This window comes from Mustela erminea, chromosome 21 (assembly GCF_009829155.1).
Source record: "Mustela erminea isolate mMusErm1 chromosome 21, mMusErm1.Pri, whole genome shotgun sequence".
Lineage (NCBI taxonomy): Eukaryota > Metazoa > Chordata > Mammalia > Carnivora > Mustelidae > Mustela > Mustela erminea.
The window spans coordinates 25226916-25241389 of NC_045634.1; the positions used below are offsets into that span (position 1 = coordinate 25226916).

Genomic DNA, 14474 nt, shown 5'->3' on the forward strand with positions numbered 1-14474 from the left:
CATGATTTCAAATTATTTATTTAAAGGGTATCGGAGCTAGGGAACAAAAAAAGGAAATACAGGAACAAAGGGGGAAAAAATCAATGAAGGAAAAAAATTTTCCAATCGCCGCAAACCCATCAGCCTAGCAGCTTGGATACCTTGTTCATTTTACCCTACAATAGCAGGCTCATTTTGCTATTGGGGCCTTTAGAAAAACATTTTTGTTTGCTATTTCAAATGTATCGCTGTGTTGTGGGTAGGGCGCAGATCCGGTTGGAACTGAAAACCCTAATCTCCTAAAGATCACTGGCAGTCTCTCCTCTGGGCCCTGAAAATTTTCCTCACGACGCTCTGGGTTGAGCAGAAGGTTAAAATCCAGCCTCCCTCTCTCGGCAAGGGGGGAAAGGGGGCCTTTTTCTAACCGGGCCTGTGAACCTGGACAGACGGCCCAGCGTCCGGATGGTGGGGGGTCTGCCGAGGCAGCAGTCCCCCGCGGAGTGCGTCTCTGGACCCGATCGCTGCCGGCTCTTCACTCGGTTGCCTAGAGTCCCTGAAGCTGAGCTGATCTGTGCGCAAAAAGGCAAGGCCAGCTTCCCTGAACCCTCCGGCGGCGCCCAGTAGTTGTCATCCTAAAGTAACAAACTTCGCCGTATGTTGTTTTTGATCCAAGGCTCAGAAGTTACTTCCTCTCCCTATTCTGTTTTTCAGAGACGTGTTAAGGGCGTAAAGAGTCCCGCATCCCGGGGGTCTGAGCTGTGCCGCTCTCCCGGCCAGCCCGCGCGTACTGCGCGCCCGACCCCCGGCCTTGTCTCGCGGTAGGAAGGGCGACGGGGTCGGAGCTGGCGTAAGTCCGCTAAAGCCAGTTTGGGGCGGGTCCTCGGTTTGCATTTTCCGAGAGTCATGGGCCTATTTCTTCGCGCGCGTCCTGCTCCGAGGCAAATGCCCAAGGTGCGCACCTGTCGCGTGCGGGTCTGGAGCCCAGAGGGAGCCACGACTTCCCGCCCCGAAACGAGGCTCTATTTAGACTTTCCTCCCTGCTCCTCAGACCCCGCGGCGCCCCCTACCCCCACGTCCTGAAGATCATCACCTTGGCCCTATCAGACTCGCGCCCTCGACACCTCCAAGCGTGGTTGTGAAGGAACAGACGGTAACAAAGAAATCCATCTCTTGGGTCTTTCTCAGAAATTGTTTATTGGCAGGGGGAGATCCTCCGGGAGGCTAATTTGCTCTTGGCTTTCTCCCACCCAGTTTTTTGCTGGCACAATATTTACACCTGTACAATATACAGTATTTCTCCTAAGCAGAGCCCGAAGCTTGGGGAAATCTGGCCGGCGAGGCAGCGTCAGAGCACCGGGGGGTGCTGGGAGGGGTGCAGGTTGAGGGCGTTGGGGTGGGCGTGGCCGATCAGGTTGAGGTAGTGCCGGTCCAGCCCCTGCACTGGCGCTAGAAAGGGGCTGTGCTGTTGCGCAGGGCTCGGGAGCGGGACGGGCGCGCTGGGCAGGTAGGGCAGTGCCGGGCTGCGGGCGGTGCTGTGCGGCCAAGGGAAGGGCCCGGGGGCAGCACCCTGCGGGAACACGGAAGCCTCCCCGGGGCTGTGGCCCGCGAGTTCGGGCCCGGCTGGGTGTAGCTGATAGGAGAAATCCGGCTCCGGGAGCGAACCTAGCGGCTGGAAGGCGGGCTCGGCGCCCAAGCGGGCTTTGGACTGCAAGAAGGCGAGGATGCGCGCGTACTTGGTGTCCTTGGTCTCCATCCGCTCCACGGTGGTGAGGTAATGCACCAGGTTCTTCATGCACTCGTGGTAGCCGTAGTGGAAGTAGTTGGCGAACTCCGTTAGCAGTTCTGCTGGAGGGGCGAGTAAACCCGCAGAAAGGAAAAACAAAAACAAACCATGAGCAGCCCCTTCCCCACCGGGAGCCCGACCTGTGTGCCAGGCACCTCCCTCCCGTCACGGTTTTTTTTTTTTTTTTGGCCAGAGTTCCCATTTGATGCCTGTCCTCTCCTACCCCAGTCTGGAGGCCAGAAAAGCACAAGCAAACGACCTCCTTCTCCTTAAGAACCAGACCCCACCCTTCCCACCTGAGAGCAGGCGACGGATCCAGCATCCCCAGAAACCCCCGCCCCCTTGCTTACGTAGAACCTCGCCCCCCACCCTTGGCCGCATCCAGAGTGGAGACCTCTCCTGCAGGCCTTCCCCACTGCCACCCCCATGTCTCTATGCGGCGAACTCTCCCTGCCCAGGTTCCCCTTTGCCCAACCCGCGCCCACCTTTTTCCCTTCCCCGAGGAAAATCAGCCGAGTGCAGGGCTCTCAGGTACTGAACGGTCATCTCCAGGATCTCCGCCTTCTCCAGCTTCCCGGAACTCTGCAAAAGGAGGAAGGGCTCCTCGCAGCTACCCCGCAGGCTCAAGCCGACCCCAGCAGTCTGGATGCGCGGTTTTATCTGGAGCAGTGAGCAGGGCGCCGCAGTGGATCTGCGCAGAGGGTCGCCTGGGGCTCACCGGGCGCTCGGGCCCCCAGTCTCCAGACCCGCTGCATCCCTGCCGAGAGTGGCAGCGGAGGATCCCCAGCGCCTGGCTGTGCAAGCTCGGCCTCTGACATTACCTGCTTCGCCAGGGCCATGGGCACAGTCTTGCCCAGCTCGTTCAAGCAGCGGTTAATCCGGTCCCTCCTCCGCTTTTCTATCACTTTGTGGGAAACGGGGGTTCTCTGCGAACAGAGGTTTGTACGTTTAGGATAGTGTTGCCTAGAGAGTCGTCAAAGTCATGGCTGTAGCTGCGTGTCAACCGTCTTCCCAGCCCGCAAAGCTGCCCAGGGGACCCCCCCCAAGGGGTCCTTGCCCCTCCACATAAGGGTTAAATGAGCTCTGCCCTCCCACGCGCAAGCTGGTGCGCTCCTCTTCCAGCTGCCCTACCCAGCCGGGCCACGCCGTCAAGCTGAGCGCCAGGGACTGGGGAGGTGGCCACCAGCCTCGGCGTGGGCTCCTCCTCAGTTAAAGAGTTTCCTCTCTCTAACCTCATTCCCTACTCAAACCACTCAAGGTTCCTCCGCACGAGAGTCCCGCGTGCCGCATCCCTGCCGTCTGTCCAGCCAGGTGGCAGCTGGGGGAGTCAGACGCCCCCACCACCAGGGCGCAAGGGCCGCCTGGGTTCAGCCGACTCACTTTGCGTTCCTTGAGCTTGTCTGACATCCTGGTCAGTACGCGCCCTCGGGAGAGGCGGTGGCGCGAGTCACCCGTCCACTTTCCGCCTCGTGTGCTTCCTCGAGTGTCCCAGGTAGACTGCAGCCTCCCAACTCCGAGGGACTGCCTTATAAAGCGGTCATCTAGGGCTCCAAGTGCATTCACGAGTTGAATTATTCCATAGGATTAGGGGAGCTGCGTTTGGGGGATGTATGCATTCAAGATCAGTTTTAAAGAAGTTAAAAAAAAAAAAATTAGCAGCCGAGGGGGGCGAGCTGGGGGCAGATCAGCTTTGTTAATCCACGTGGCCCTTCAAAGGACACGTGATCGGCGGGGGAATAACATTTGCATGGCAACAGCCCAGGCGGGAAAAGGAGGCGGTAAACTGGGGCCGGCGGGCGAGCGAGCGCCTGCAGCAGTCGCAGGCGCAGAGCGCCGGAGCGCAGCGGCCGCGGGCACCGGGGGGCGAGGACCCTCACAAAACAGTGTCGCCTCCTTTAGTCCCACCGCTGAGTCTCACACGATTGCCTGTTTACAAATCCCAGCAAGCCCGCAGTCCCAGCGCCGAGTGCGTTTTAAAGCCTGTCCAGAGTCATTAAAGTAATTAAGTAAGCCTTTAATAGGCTGTTCCGCCGGGTTCAAGGGAGAGCTCTTGGAGACGGAGGCGCCCCGTTTGTTCCCAGGCTTTTCTCACACGACTTGGTGACACGTCCATCTCCCCCCTTTTTGTTTACACCGCTTTATTTGTCCGGACATCCCGGCAGGTGTGGGGCTGCGGCTGGCACACGAGGCTCCCGCCTCGCCTCGCCCCTCCCGCGGGTCTTTGGCACGCGACGCTCCCCCCTACTCCCTGGCCACGTCGCTTGCTTTCTTCTCTCCCCCCCTCGGGCTCTCTCTTCGCGGGGGGAAGAGGCTCAATTTGTAGCCTATTATCCTATACGAAAATGTCCATTGAAAAGTATGAATAGTTTCATTGGGCTAAATTTTAATAATGCCAGAGGGTGGGGGAGGAGAAACAGGCAGGCGTGTGTGTGTGTGTGTGTGTGTGTGTGTGTGTGAGAGAGAGAGAGAGAGTGGGGGGGGGCTGGGAGGATTGGGGGGGCAACATGGAGAAGAGTGGGCCGAGAAGAAAAGGGGGAATGCAGCTGGCCCAGGCGAGCATTATACGACGTCACCTGCGAGAGGGGGCGCCTACAGACCCCTATTCATTTGCCTAATTTTGGTCAATTTAACAAACTTCAGGAGAAATTATTGTGGCTTTGTCAGGGAGGGTGAAGCCTTCTGATCGAATTAACAGCATGTTTTGATCCGGTAAATGTCATTAGAAAGGGAGAAACAATCGCGCTTAGAGTGCTCTGAGTAATGCGCCCAAGTGGAGACGCCAAAGCGCACGGCTCACAAAGGGAGCAAGTAGCTGCCACAGGGAACTTTTGTACCCGCCCATCGCCCAAGTTTTGACACAAAAAGGCATTATTTCATACTTGAATACGTTTAATCCAACGATTGTCTATTTTCTGCAAACATATTTTCACAGCATTGTTAACTTTTTATGTCCCCCTTTCGCGGGCGCCTTTTCTTAACGTTTGGGGGCGGGAGAGCGCAGACACTTTGGGCATCAATATTTGTCACTGAAAAGGGCTCCGTGAAGTTAGGGAAGTTGATCTCTTTTTTATGGTTTTAGAGAGCGAATATATCGGGGGAGGAGGAGGGAGGGAAGGCACGAACAGAAACCAGGGAAGAAATTTGCCGGACGGGCCCGAGGGGAAGGAGGGGGGCGGCGGCGGCTGGGAACTCTCTCTGCCTCCTGCGCCCCTGCGGGCAGCCTGGCCGGCGGCCGGGGGGCCTCCTCCCCCACCCGCAGGGCTCGCTCGCGTTTGCAGCCTTGGACCCGCACCCCGGGGGTTCCAGGCGTGCGGGATATAGGTGGGATGTGAGCTTTCTTGCAGATGGAAACTATAAAAATGACTTTGGTTTTACTACCTGCTCTAGAGCCACCGAGCTGTCACCTTTTTCTGATCTCTTCCATCTGAGAACAACGGGGACCTTGCCTTCGATAGCTTTCCCTCCTTCTCTGCCCCCCACCTCACTTATATTCTCTCTACTCTGCTAGGCCATAGCAGGGCCTGGGCTCTCCCTTTGCGGGTCGTTAGTCCTCAGGCGAAGTGGCTAGGGAGGGGGCCCCCGCTGGCTGGTGGGACCTAGGGGACTCCTAGGGCGCAGAGGCAGTTTGGGTGTTGTGCCTTGGGGAAGAGGGCAGCCCACCCGATGTGGCCTGGGAGGTGTGGGGCTTGGTCGGCCCGACGCACCCCTAAGGTGTCTCTTGGTCTTGCTTTCAGTCTCGGTGGGACGTTTCTTTTTTACATCACGCCAGCTTGGACACGACCCGCACCCTCCCGCAGGTCGCTTGGCCAGCCGCGGGTGCCCTCTCAGGGGTTGTCGATTTCAGTACATTCACTCGCACACAAAAGGATTAAACAGAAACCCTTATCATCCAAATTAACTAACGTGAATGGGTAAAAGGGAGCGCGCACACTTCTCACCCCACCCCACCCCCCTTTTAAGCCAGCGGACTAGGCGTTGATCCTCTTACTGCTGGTGTTAACCACCAGCTGCAGGCAGGCACCTTCCACGGGCCAAATTTCATTCTGTGCAAACTGTTTAGTTTCCCGTGTTTGCTCTAGGAGCTGGGCTCCCCAGCCTGCCCAAGGCTGTAAGTACCCGAGTGTGGCTTGGCAGGGGGTCCAAGTGAAGGTGGGTAGGTGGGTGGAGGTGGGGTGCAGGCATGTGCTTGCTCAATGCATCGTCCCCCGGGGGCGGCAATCCTTTCTGGGAGAGAGGGTATGTCTGGCCTCACCTGGTTCAGGGGAGGCAAGGACTGTATTCTGTCCCAGCCTGAAAGCTCCAATCACACTGCCAGAAAGTGCCAGAAAGTGCCTGGCCGGGACCCTCATGGCCATCTTCCCTTGAATCCTCCTGGGCAGGATTGATAAAGTTGATAAAGTATTCCCTGACCTTGACCTGTTCCCACCCAGAACCAAGCTGTGTCCTTGTCTGTGAAATGGAAACCACAAGTGTATTGACTAGGCCACGAGGTGGCCCCTGAAATGAAATAAGTAAATATAAGCAAGGCACCTAAAATAAGACTGAAGTGCCCAATTCAGTGTTGTTTTGCCCAGAAGTTTGTCCTGCAGTGGCTCTCTGGTGATTCTGTTTCGTGGGTTCTGCACCTGTGTGTGATATTTTCATTCATTTCATGTTCTGTTTTTTTTCCCCCTCATCTCAAAGAGAGCTTCCCTCTCCTGAAAAGGCCACAGTACTTTCTCATGAGATTTGTTAAATTGACCTAAACTGGACAAATGTTTGGGGGGGGGTGTTGGATACTTGTCTCTCAGGTGGTGTCACCTGTGCTTGCTGGCCAGCAGGGTTCTCTCTGCGTGCGGGAGACTGAAAAAAAGGCTCTAAGCACAGAAGTTTCTTAACATCAGAATCATTTCAAATGAGGCAAACATTAGCCTCAAAGCAAACCTAGGAAGACTACTTAGAAATTAAACAATGCTAACCAAATATTAGTCCTCACTTAGACTCCTAGCATCTGAAGACCTTTGTGGAGAACACGGCTGTCACAAGCAGAATATGTATGTTAGGGTTGTGATCATTGCTTTTTTTTTTTTCCTTATAGAGTTGACCTGTAGGTTCCAAACACTGCAAAGAAGGACTCTTAGGGGTTTCTTCCCAATTCTAGAAACTGAAGGTTTATGGATTTGGGAAGGGGAAGAGGAAGTGAATAGAACGAGAAAATGTAGTGACTATTTGGTCATTTTAGCCAAATTGCTCTAAGACAAAGTGTTCTGGGTGGTTTCAGAGCTCTCCCTCCAACACTAACCTCTAATGCAGAGAGCAGGTTTTTCTAGTTTCATTAATGGGACTGGGGATTGAATCAAGTGAGAAAATGTGAGTCTTTGCCAGAGAGTGGAGAAGACAGGGCTCTGGCGGACCCTCCTCCGCTTCTTGGGACCAGCAAGAGGAGGGACGAAGGGAGTTGAATTCCTAGACTCTCTTTCTGAAGTCAGTAGCGTCACGGGATGTGGGATGGCAGGATGCTTCCTCTGAGAAGAAACTGAAAGACCATCAAATCCAGCACACCATTTTACTGCGGGAGTGTCTGAGGGGGTGAGGGGAAGACCTGAGGCTGCTCAGCAGTGCACACCAAGCTGCTGGCTCAAAGTGTTCCCCTGCTTGTGGCTTTGCTGTGTGACCTCCAGGGCCAGCTGCTCCGGCTTCCTCTCTGTTACTGTGCAGGAGAGTCTAGTCAAGGGCGCTGTGACGTAACACTGGCAAGCTTTCTGTAGGACATCCAGCTGCCTGCCGTTGGCTGGCGTGACTGTTACTGGAGGCATCAGCTGCGTCCTTGGTCCCCCTTTGCGTGCTCCTCCTTCTCACAAGTGCTGTGATGGCAGCATGTTGTGAATCCTGATAGGAGCCAGAAGTTGGGAATACCCAGTAGAAAAGGACATGGCCCATGGGCTGGCACTCTAAGAAAGGAGAAAATATTCTACTGATGGCCCCAGTCCAGTAGCCTCAACACAGTGGTCACGACCTATGCCTATTCCAAGCAGGCATGTATCGGGTACCCTCTTAGGCTGGCAACTTTTCTGGACTTTTCCTTACTCAGCATCTCCGCTTCCTCACCCTGCTCTGATCACCAGTAGTATTCTCAGTTCAGTGATGGCATCCACAGGAAGTAAGTGGGGGGGTCAGTGCCTGTCCATGCAACCTGAAGAAGATGAGGAGGGCCAGTGTAACTGCAGTCGCTCCAACCATGAAGACGCACACAGAAGGTGCTGGAAGGAGTCCAGAGACTTGGGAAACCTGTGCTCATCATAGATTTCCCAGGGCTTTGTCCATATCTCCTTTGTTCTCGTTTCTGAAGCAGTCTGTTCTTTGCTTTCTGTTTTGCCATACAGTACCTGTCAGTCTTTGCTGACCAGGCCAGCAGTTCTGAAACCACACTTGCTACTTAGCACCACCCTTTATCCAAAGGCTTTTCCGCTTCTTTCGACCCTTATGGAAATCCTGACACGTCACACCTGCTACTGGAATCGCATGCCTTCAGAAGTTGGGTTGGCTTTGTTTTAAGGAAAAACAAAGTGCTCTAATCCCCTGCTACTCCAACTGTATGCCTCAGACCAGCCACCTGGGAGCTCATTAGGAACACAGAACCTCCGGCTCCGCCCCAGACCAAACTGAATCTGAATCTGCATTGGAACAAGGCCCTCTGTGGACTCCAGTGTACTTCCGAGTGCCCGGAGCACTGCTCCAGCTGAAGCCGGAAGCACCATTTGGTATTTAACAACTGACGGTGGCATGATGGCCAATCCCAGGTAGGAATGGCTACCCCGGGCGGGCGGCAGCAGGACAGCAAAGGAAGAGGGGGACTTCCAGGCTGTTCTAGGTGGTACGCCTTAATTGCTAGCTTGAAAGTCTTCTACGAACAAAGGGGGCTTTGTAGCTCTGCTTCTCCAGATATTTTGTAGGGCATTTGTACTACTTCCCTTGAGTGAGGTCTCCTATGTGCAAGTACTTGTTTGCTTCCTGTCTATGTAGTACTTGAAAGTAGTAGATGCTCTCAAATGTAGTTTTCCCACATTGTTTTGTTGAATGAAGTAAAAACTGGGAGAGGAGTCTTGAGGATTATTTTGGCATCCGTGACCCCATGTTGTCCGATTTTACCATTTATTTTTGGACTTTAAAGAGAACTACAAGAACTAGGGGGGGAGTATAAATATAAACACTGAGAAATACTACTTTTTTAAAAAAGATTTTATTCATTTATTTGACAGAGAGAGAGAGAGAGAGAGATCACAAGTAGGCAAAGAGGCAGGCAGAGAGAGAGGGGGGAAGCAGGCTCCCCGCTGAGCAGAGCGCCCTATGCAGGGCTTAATCCCAGGACCCTGGGATTGTGACCCAAGCCGAAGGCAGAGGCTCAACCCACTGAGCCACCCAGGCACCCGGAGAAATACTACTTTTAGGAGATTGCAGGAGAGATGAGGCTGTTGCCTTTCATATTTGGATGTTAGCATTGCATCAGAAAGTGTGTTGCAGATGCCGTGAACGCTGTCCTTTATCTTTGATTATTCTCAGCAACTGGCTTTCTTTTGGGTTGATAATTACAGCTTTTTGCTCTTAGTTAACTTGAGTGGATCCAGAAGTTACCCCTGAGCAGCTTTGCCTCATAGCTTTGGTGTTTCCTATAGCCTGAAGATTTCATCTGTTCTATGGAGTAAATTTGCACAGAAAACTAGAGGTGTATGTTACTGAAGACAATAAAGTATTGTAAATTACAATACATGACTGAGAACTTGGGGAAAAGATTCAGGTTGGGGAGACATGGACATTATAGCAATGTTAATAACAGTTCCATTGTATGGGCTGTAATCACGGAGGTCTGAGGGTAGGTCACCTGATCCCATCCATGCCTAGAGGTGACAGGCCAGCTCTTCCTCTTCCTCCCTGTCCTCTCCATTCATTCACCATCAGATCCAGCATTCACTGTGTGCCAGACATTGGATGCAGTGACATCCAAGCCACTGAGAAAGAATGTAGGGTATCTGAAGACTCTGTAAGTTCTCACGGGTCAAAAGAAGGACCCTACTAAGGGGACAGCCCTTCTGGGGGAGACCTTCATTTGTAATCTGCCTGTTTGTTGTCTTCCACTTTCCCATTTGTACCCCACTGCTTAAGGTTTCCATCCGCTCTATTTCTTTACATTAATCTTACCGATGAGACCTGAATTTGAGGAATTTTAGCTTTTTTGCAATGGGTTTGCAGCCAGAACACAGGTGTAATGAAAAATGGTGCTCAACCTAAACCAAAATGGGAAAGGAAAAGACTCAAATCAACATCATCATCACTGGACATGTAGATTCCGGCAAGTCTACCACTGCTGGTCATCTTAGCTACAAACGTGGTGAGATCGACAAAAGAACTACTGAAAAATTTGAGGAGGAGGCTGCTGAGATGGGAAAGGGCTCCTTCCAAGTGTGCCTGGGTCTTAGAAAAACCGAAAGCTGAACGTAAACACCGTATCACCATTGATACCTCCCTGTAGAAATTAGAGACCAGCAAGTGCTATGTGGCCATCACTGATGCTCCAGGACACCGAGACTTTATCAAAAGCATGATTGCAGGCGCATCTCAGGCTGCCTGTGCTGTCCTGGTTATTGCTGCTGGTGTTGGTGAATCTGAAGCAGGCGTCTCCAAGAATGGGCAGACCCATGGGTGTGCCCTTCTGGCTTCCACACTGGGTGTGAAAGAACTAATTGCTGGTGTTCGCAAAATGGGTTCCACTGAGTTGTCCTACAGCCGGACAGTATACAGTATGTAAGGAGATGGTTAAGGAAGTCAGCACCGACATTAAGAATATTGGCTACAACCCCAACACAGTAACTTTTGTGCCAGCATCTGGTTGGAATGATAACAAAATGCTGGAGCCAAGTGCTAACATGCCTTGGTTCAAGGGATTGAAAGTCACCCATAAGGATGGGAATGCCAGTGGAACCACACTGCTGGAAGCTGTGGATTGCCTTCTGCCACCATCTCGTCCAACTGACAAGCCCTTGCTTCTGCCTCTCCAGGACGTCTATAAAATTGGTGGGATTGGTACTGTCCCTATGGGCCAAGTGGAGACTGATGTTCTGAAACCCAGCATACTGGTCACCTTTGCTCCAGTCAATGTTACCACTGAAGTCAATTCTGTTGAAATGCACCATGAAGCTTTGAGTGAGGTCTTCCTGGGACAGCGTCAAGAAGACAATGTCTTCAGTGCCAAGAAGGTATCTGTCAAAGATGTTCGTCGTGGTAGTGTGGCTGGTGACAGCAGAACATGATCCATCCATTCAAGCACCTGGCTTCACCACTCAGGTGATTATCCTGCATCTTCCAGGCCAGAGCAGTGCTGGAGATGTACCTGTGCTGGACTGTCACACAGCTCATGTTGCTTGCATGTTTGCTGAGCCAAACAAGAAGATAGATCGTCGTTCTGGAAAAAAGCTACAAGATGGTCCCAAGTTCTTGAACTCTGGTGATGCTGCCATTGTTGATATTGTTCGTGACAAGTCTCTGTGTGTTGAGAGCTTCTCTGACTATCCTCCTCTGGGCAGTTTTGCTGTTCAGGACATGAAACAGACGGTTGCTGTGGGTGTCCTCAAAGCAGTGGGACAAGAAGGCAGCTGGAGATGGCTTGGTCACCAAGTCTGCCCAGAAAGCTCAGAAGACTAAATGAATATTCTTTCCAATACCCACCACCCAAGTCTTACTCAGTGGTAGGAGAACGGTCTCAGAGCCGCTTGTGTCATTTGGCCATTTAAGTTGAAGAGTAAAAGACTGGTTGCTGATAACGATGCATCGTAAAAACTTCAGAAGGCAAGGAGAATGTTTTGTGGACCATTTGTGTTTGTGTGTGTGTGTGTGGCAGTTTTGAGTTATCAGTTTTTAAAATCAGTAGTTTGTAATGGAAACAACTTCACCAAAAATCTGTCACAGAATTTTGAGACCCATTAAAACAAAAGTTGAATGAGAGAGAGAGGGAAAAAAAAGAATTTGAAGAATTTGAAATCCCCTCCTTTAAAAATTTCATCGCCTCTTAGAGCATTAGGGACTGTCCTTAGGGTGAATTGATCTAACTCAACTTGGGTCCTCTGTAACACAAAAAATTAAAGGATGCTGTCAAGAAAATAAGTTTTGATTAACACTGAGTATAATTTTGGAAGACCTGGTGTATTCCTTTCATGTGGTTGCTGTAACAATCACCATAAACAAATTACCATAAACCCAAAACAAGAGAAATTTATTGTCTCACAGGAGGCCAGAAGTCTGAAATTAGTAGTGGTGGGGTGGGGGGTGGGGTATGGAGGGGCGGAAATCTGGTGTCAGCCGGGCCTCCCTCCCTCTGGAGGGCCTAAAGCAGGATCTGCTTCTCGCCTTTCCAGCTTTTTGGCCCAGCACTCCCTGACTTATGTTTGCTTTCCCCAATCTGTGTCTCCAGGGTCAGCCCACCTTCTCCTCCCCACCTGCCCCGCTCACCTAAGGATACCTGTGCTTGTATTTCAGACCCACCTCGTCAATCTCCCTACCTTAGGATGCTTACCTTCGTCAAGTATGCAAAGTCCTTTTTGCAGTGACATTTGTAACATTCATAGGCTCCAGGAACTGGGACGTGGTTGTCTTTGGGGGCCATTACTTAGCCTCTCAAACCTGGTGAAGTACCATAGTGAGAGCTCAGACAGCCTCTGCCCTGAGGCCAGAAGGGGCCAGAGGGCTGGACCAGAGGGAGTGGGGGGGGGGTGGAGGAGAATAGAAAAGCACAGTTTCCAACATTAGTGGAGCTTCCCCTCCTGTTTACCTTCCCTTTTCCCTTCTCCCTCTTCCTCCTCCTTTTTTTTTTTTTTAATATTTTATTTATTTATTTGACAGAGATCACAAGCAGACAGAGAGGGGGAGGGGAGGGAAGCAGGCTCCCTGCTGAGTAGAGCCCCCCCCCCTTCATCCCCTCCATGCGGGCTCGATCCTAGGACCCTGGGATCATGACCTGAGCCGGAAGCAGAGGCTTTAACCCACTGAGCCACCCAGGCGCCCCCCTCTTCCTTTCTTATCCCTTCTCCATCACAGGACTACTTGCTCCCAGGCCTCAGGATTAAAGCTGCTGTGTTTAGGGGCGCCTGGGTGGCTCAGTGGGTTAAGCTCGGGCTGGGGTCATGATCTCAGGGTCCTGGGATCGAGTCCCGCATCTGGCTCTCTGCTCAGCGGGGAGCCTGCTTCCCTCTCGCTCTCTGCCTGCCTCTCCGCCTACTTGTGATCTCTGTCTGTCAAATAAATAAATAAAATCTTAAAAAAAAAAAAAAAGCTCTGCGTTTAGGCTGCAGAATGAGTTAGGTCATCTCTGGTTTATAACCTATGCCTTTGTTATCGCACACACGCGCGCGCGCACGTGCACCCTCACACATGCGCACACGCACGCACGCATACGCACGCACGTACGCACGCATGCGCTCTGGCTCTGGCTCGGGCCTAGCTAATTCAGACGCAGTCTTTCTTTTCCCCTCCCTCCTCGAACATCCTTCTTCTTTTTTTTTTTTTTTTAATTTTAAAAACTTTTTATTTGAACATCCTTCTTCTTTTTGGCCACAGGTCTTTTGAAAACGCCGTGCTCACGCTCGCCAGCCCCTGGGATTCCGGGAGATCTGGATGTGAATCCCGACTCTGCGTTTGCGGAGGTCCTGGGCGGGACGCTGCCCCGCCGTTTCTCCTCCGTGAAGCAGAGCCGCTACCTCCTTCCTCGGCTTACTGAGGGTTCTCAGCGAGGTGATGTTCGGGAGGTTCCTGCCGCAGCGCCAGGCCCCAAGCAGGTGTGCCCGGGCCGACCTCCGCATGGGTTGATCCTGGTAGAGCGCCTGCTGTCTTCCTGGAACAGTGCTGACCCGTCATGTGACGATGGAGATCAGAACCCGGGCGCTGCCTCTCAGGAGTTTATTGAGTGAGGCAGACCCGGGAAGGGACTCTGACACAAGCTGGCAGGAGGCAGGTGATGGTGAGAGGAACTCCGGAGGACTTCCTGGAGGAGATGATGTGAGAATCGAGTTCTCAGTGGTGAGTGAGTGTATTGTTTCCTAGGGCAGCCACAAATGCGATCACTTTAAATAATGGAAATTAATTTTACATTTTGGAAGCTAGAAGTCCAGAATGGAGGGGTTAGCAGCACCGTGGGCCTTCTGAAGGCTCGAGGGGAGATTTTGGCTCTTCCAGCTTCGTGTGGCATAGGCAGTCCTTTGGAGCAGCATAACTCTGGTTTCTGCCTGTCTTTACATGGTTGTCCACGTGACATTATAAGGACATTTGTCGTATTTGTCATTGGATTCAGAGCTCACCTGGATAATTCAGGATGATTTCATCCCAAGATCCTTAATAACATGTCCAGAGACCCTTTTGTCAAATAATGGAACAACCACAAGTCTGGATGGACGTAACTTTTGAGAAACCACCATTCAACGCACCACCATTCAACCCTAAGGGCCTAAGGGCATGGAATGGCTTTCTAGTTTGGGGAAACCACAAGTTAATCTTAGGAGACCAGGAATTTCAAGGAGGACTGAGGTAGGGAATAAGTCATGGATGGGCGACAGGCTTGGTGCAAAGCAGTTTAATTTCTGTCACAGGTGGAGGTAAAGATGCTGAGGTCCTGCATGGGAGGTAGAGATGGCTGCACGTGTTGGAGAGAGAAAATCAGCAGGACCTGGGGAAGGATTCAGCGTGGCCGGAG

At 52.2% G+C, this 14474-nt stretch overlaps 1 protein-coding gene across 1 annotated transcript; it reads right to left on the reverse strand.

Annotated features, from left to right (window-relative positions):
- Positions 1-1116: 1116 nt before the first annotated feature.
- HELT (helt bHLH transcription factor) lies at positions 1117-3264 on the reverse strand. The gene is made up of 4 exons (XM_032328807.1): positions 3143-3264; positions 2584-2688; positions 2248-2344; positions 1117-1821 (listed from the first exon to the last, which is right to left on the reverse strand). Exons 1-4 carry the CDS (start codon positions 3167-3169, stop codon positions 1325-1327), a joined length of 726 nt encoding a protein of 241 aa, XP_032184698.1. The 5' UTR covers positions 3170-3264; the 3' UTR covers positions 1117-1324.
- Between the last annotated feature and the right edge of the window lie 11210 nt (positions 3265-14474).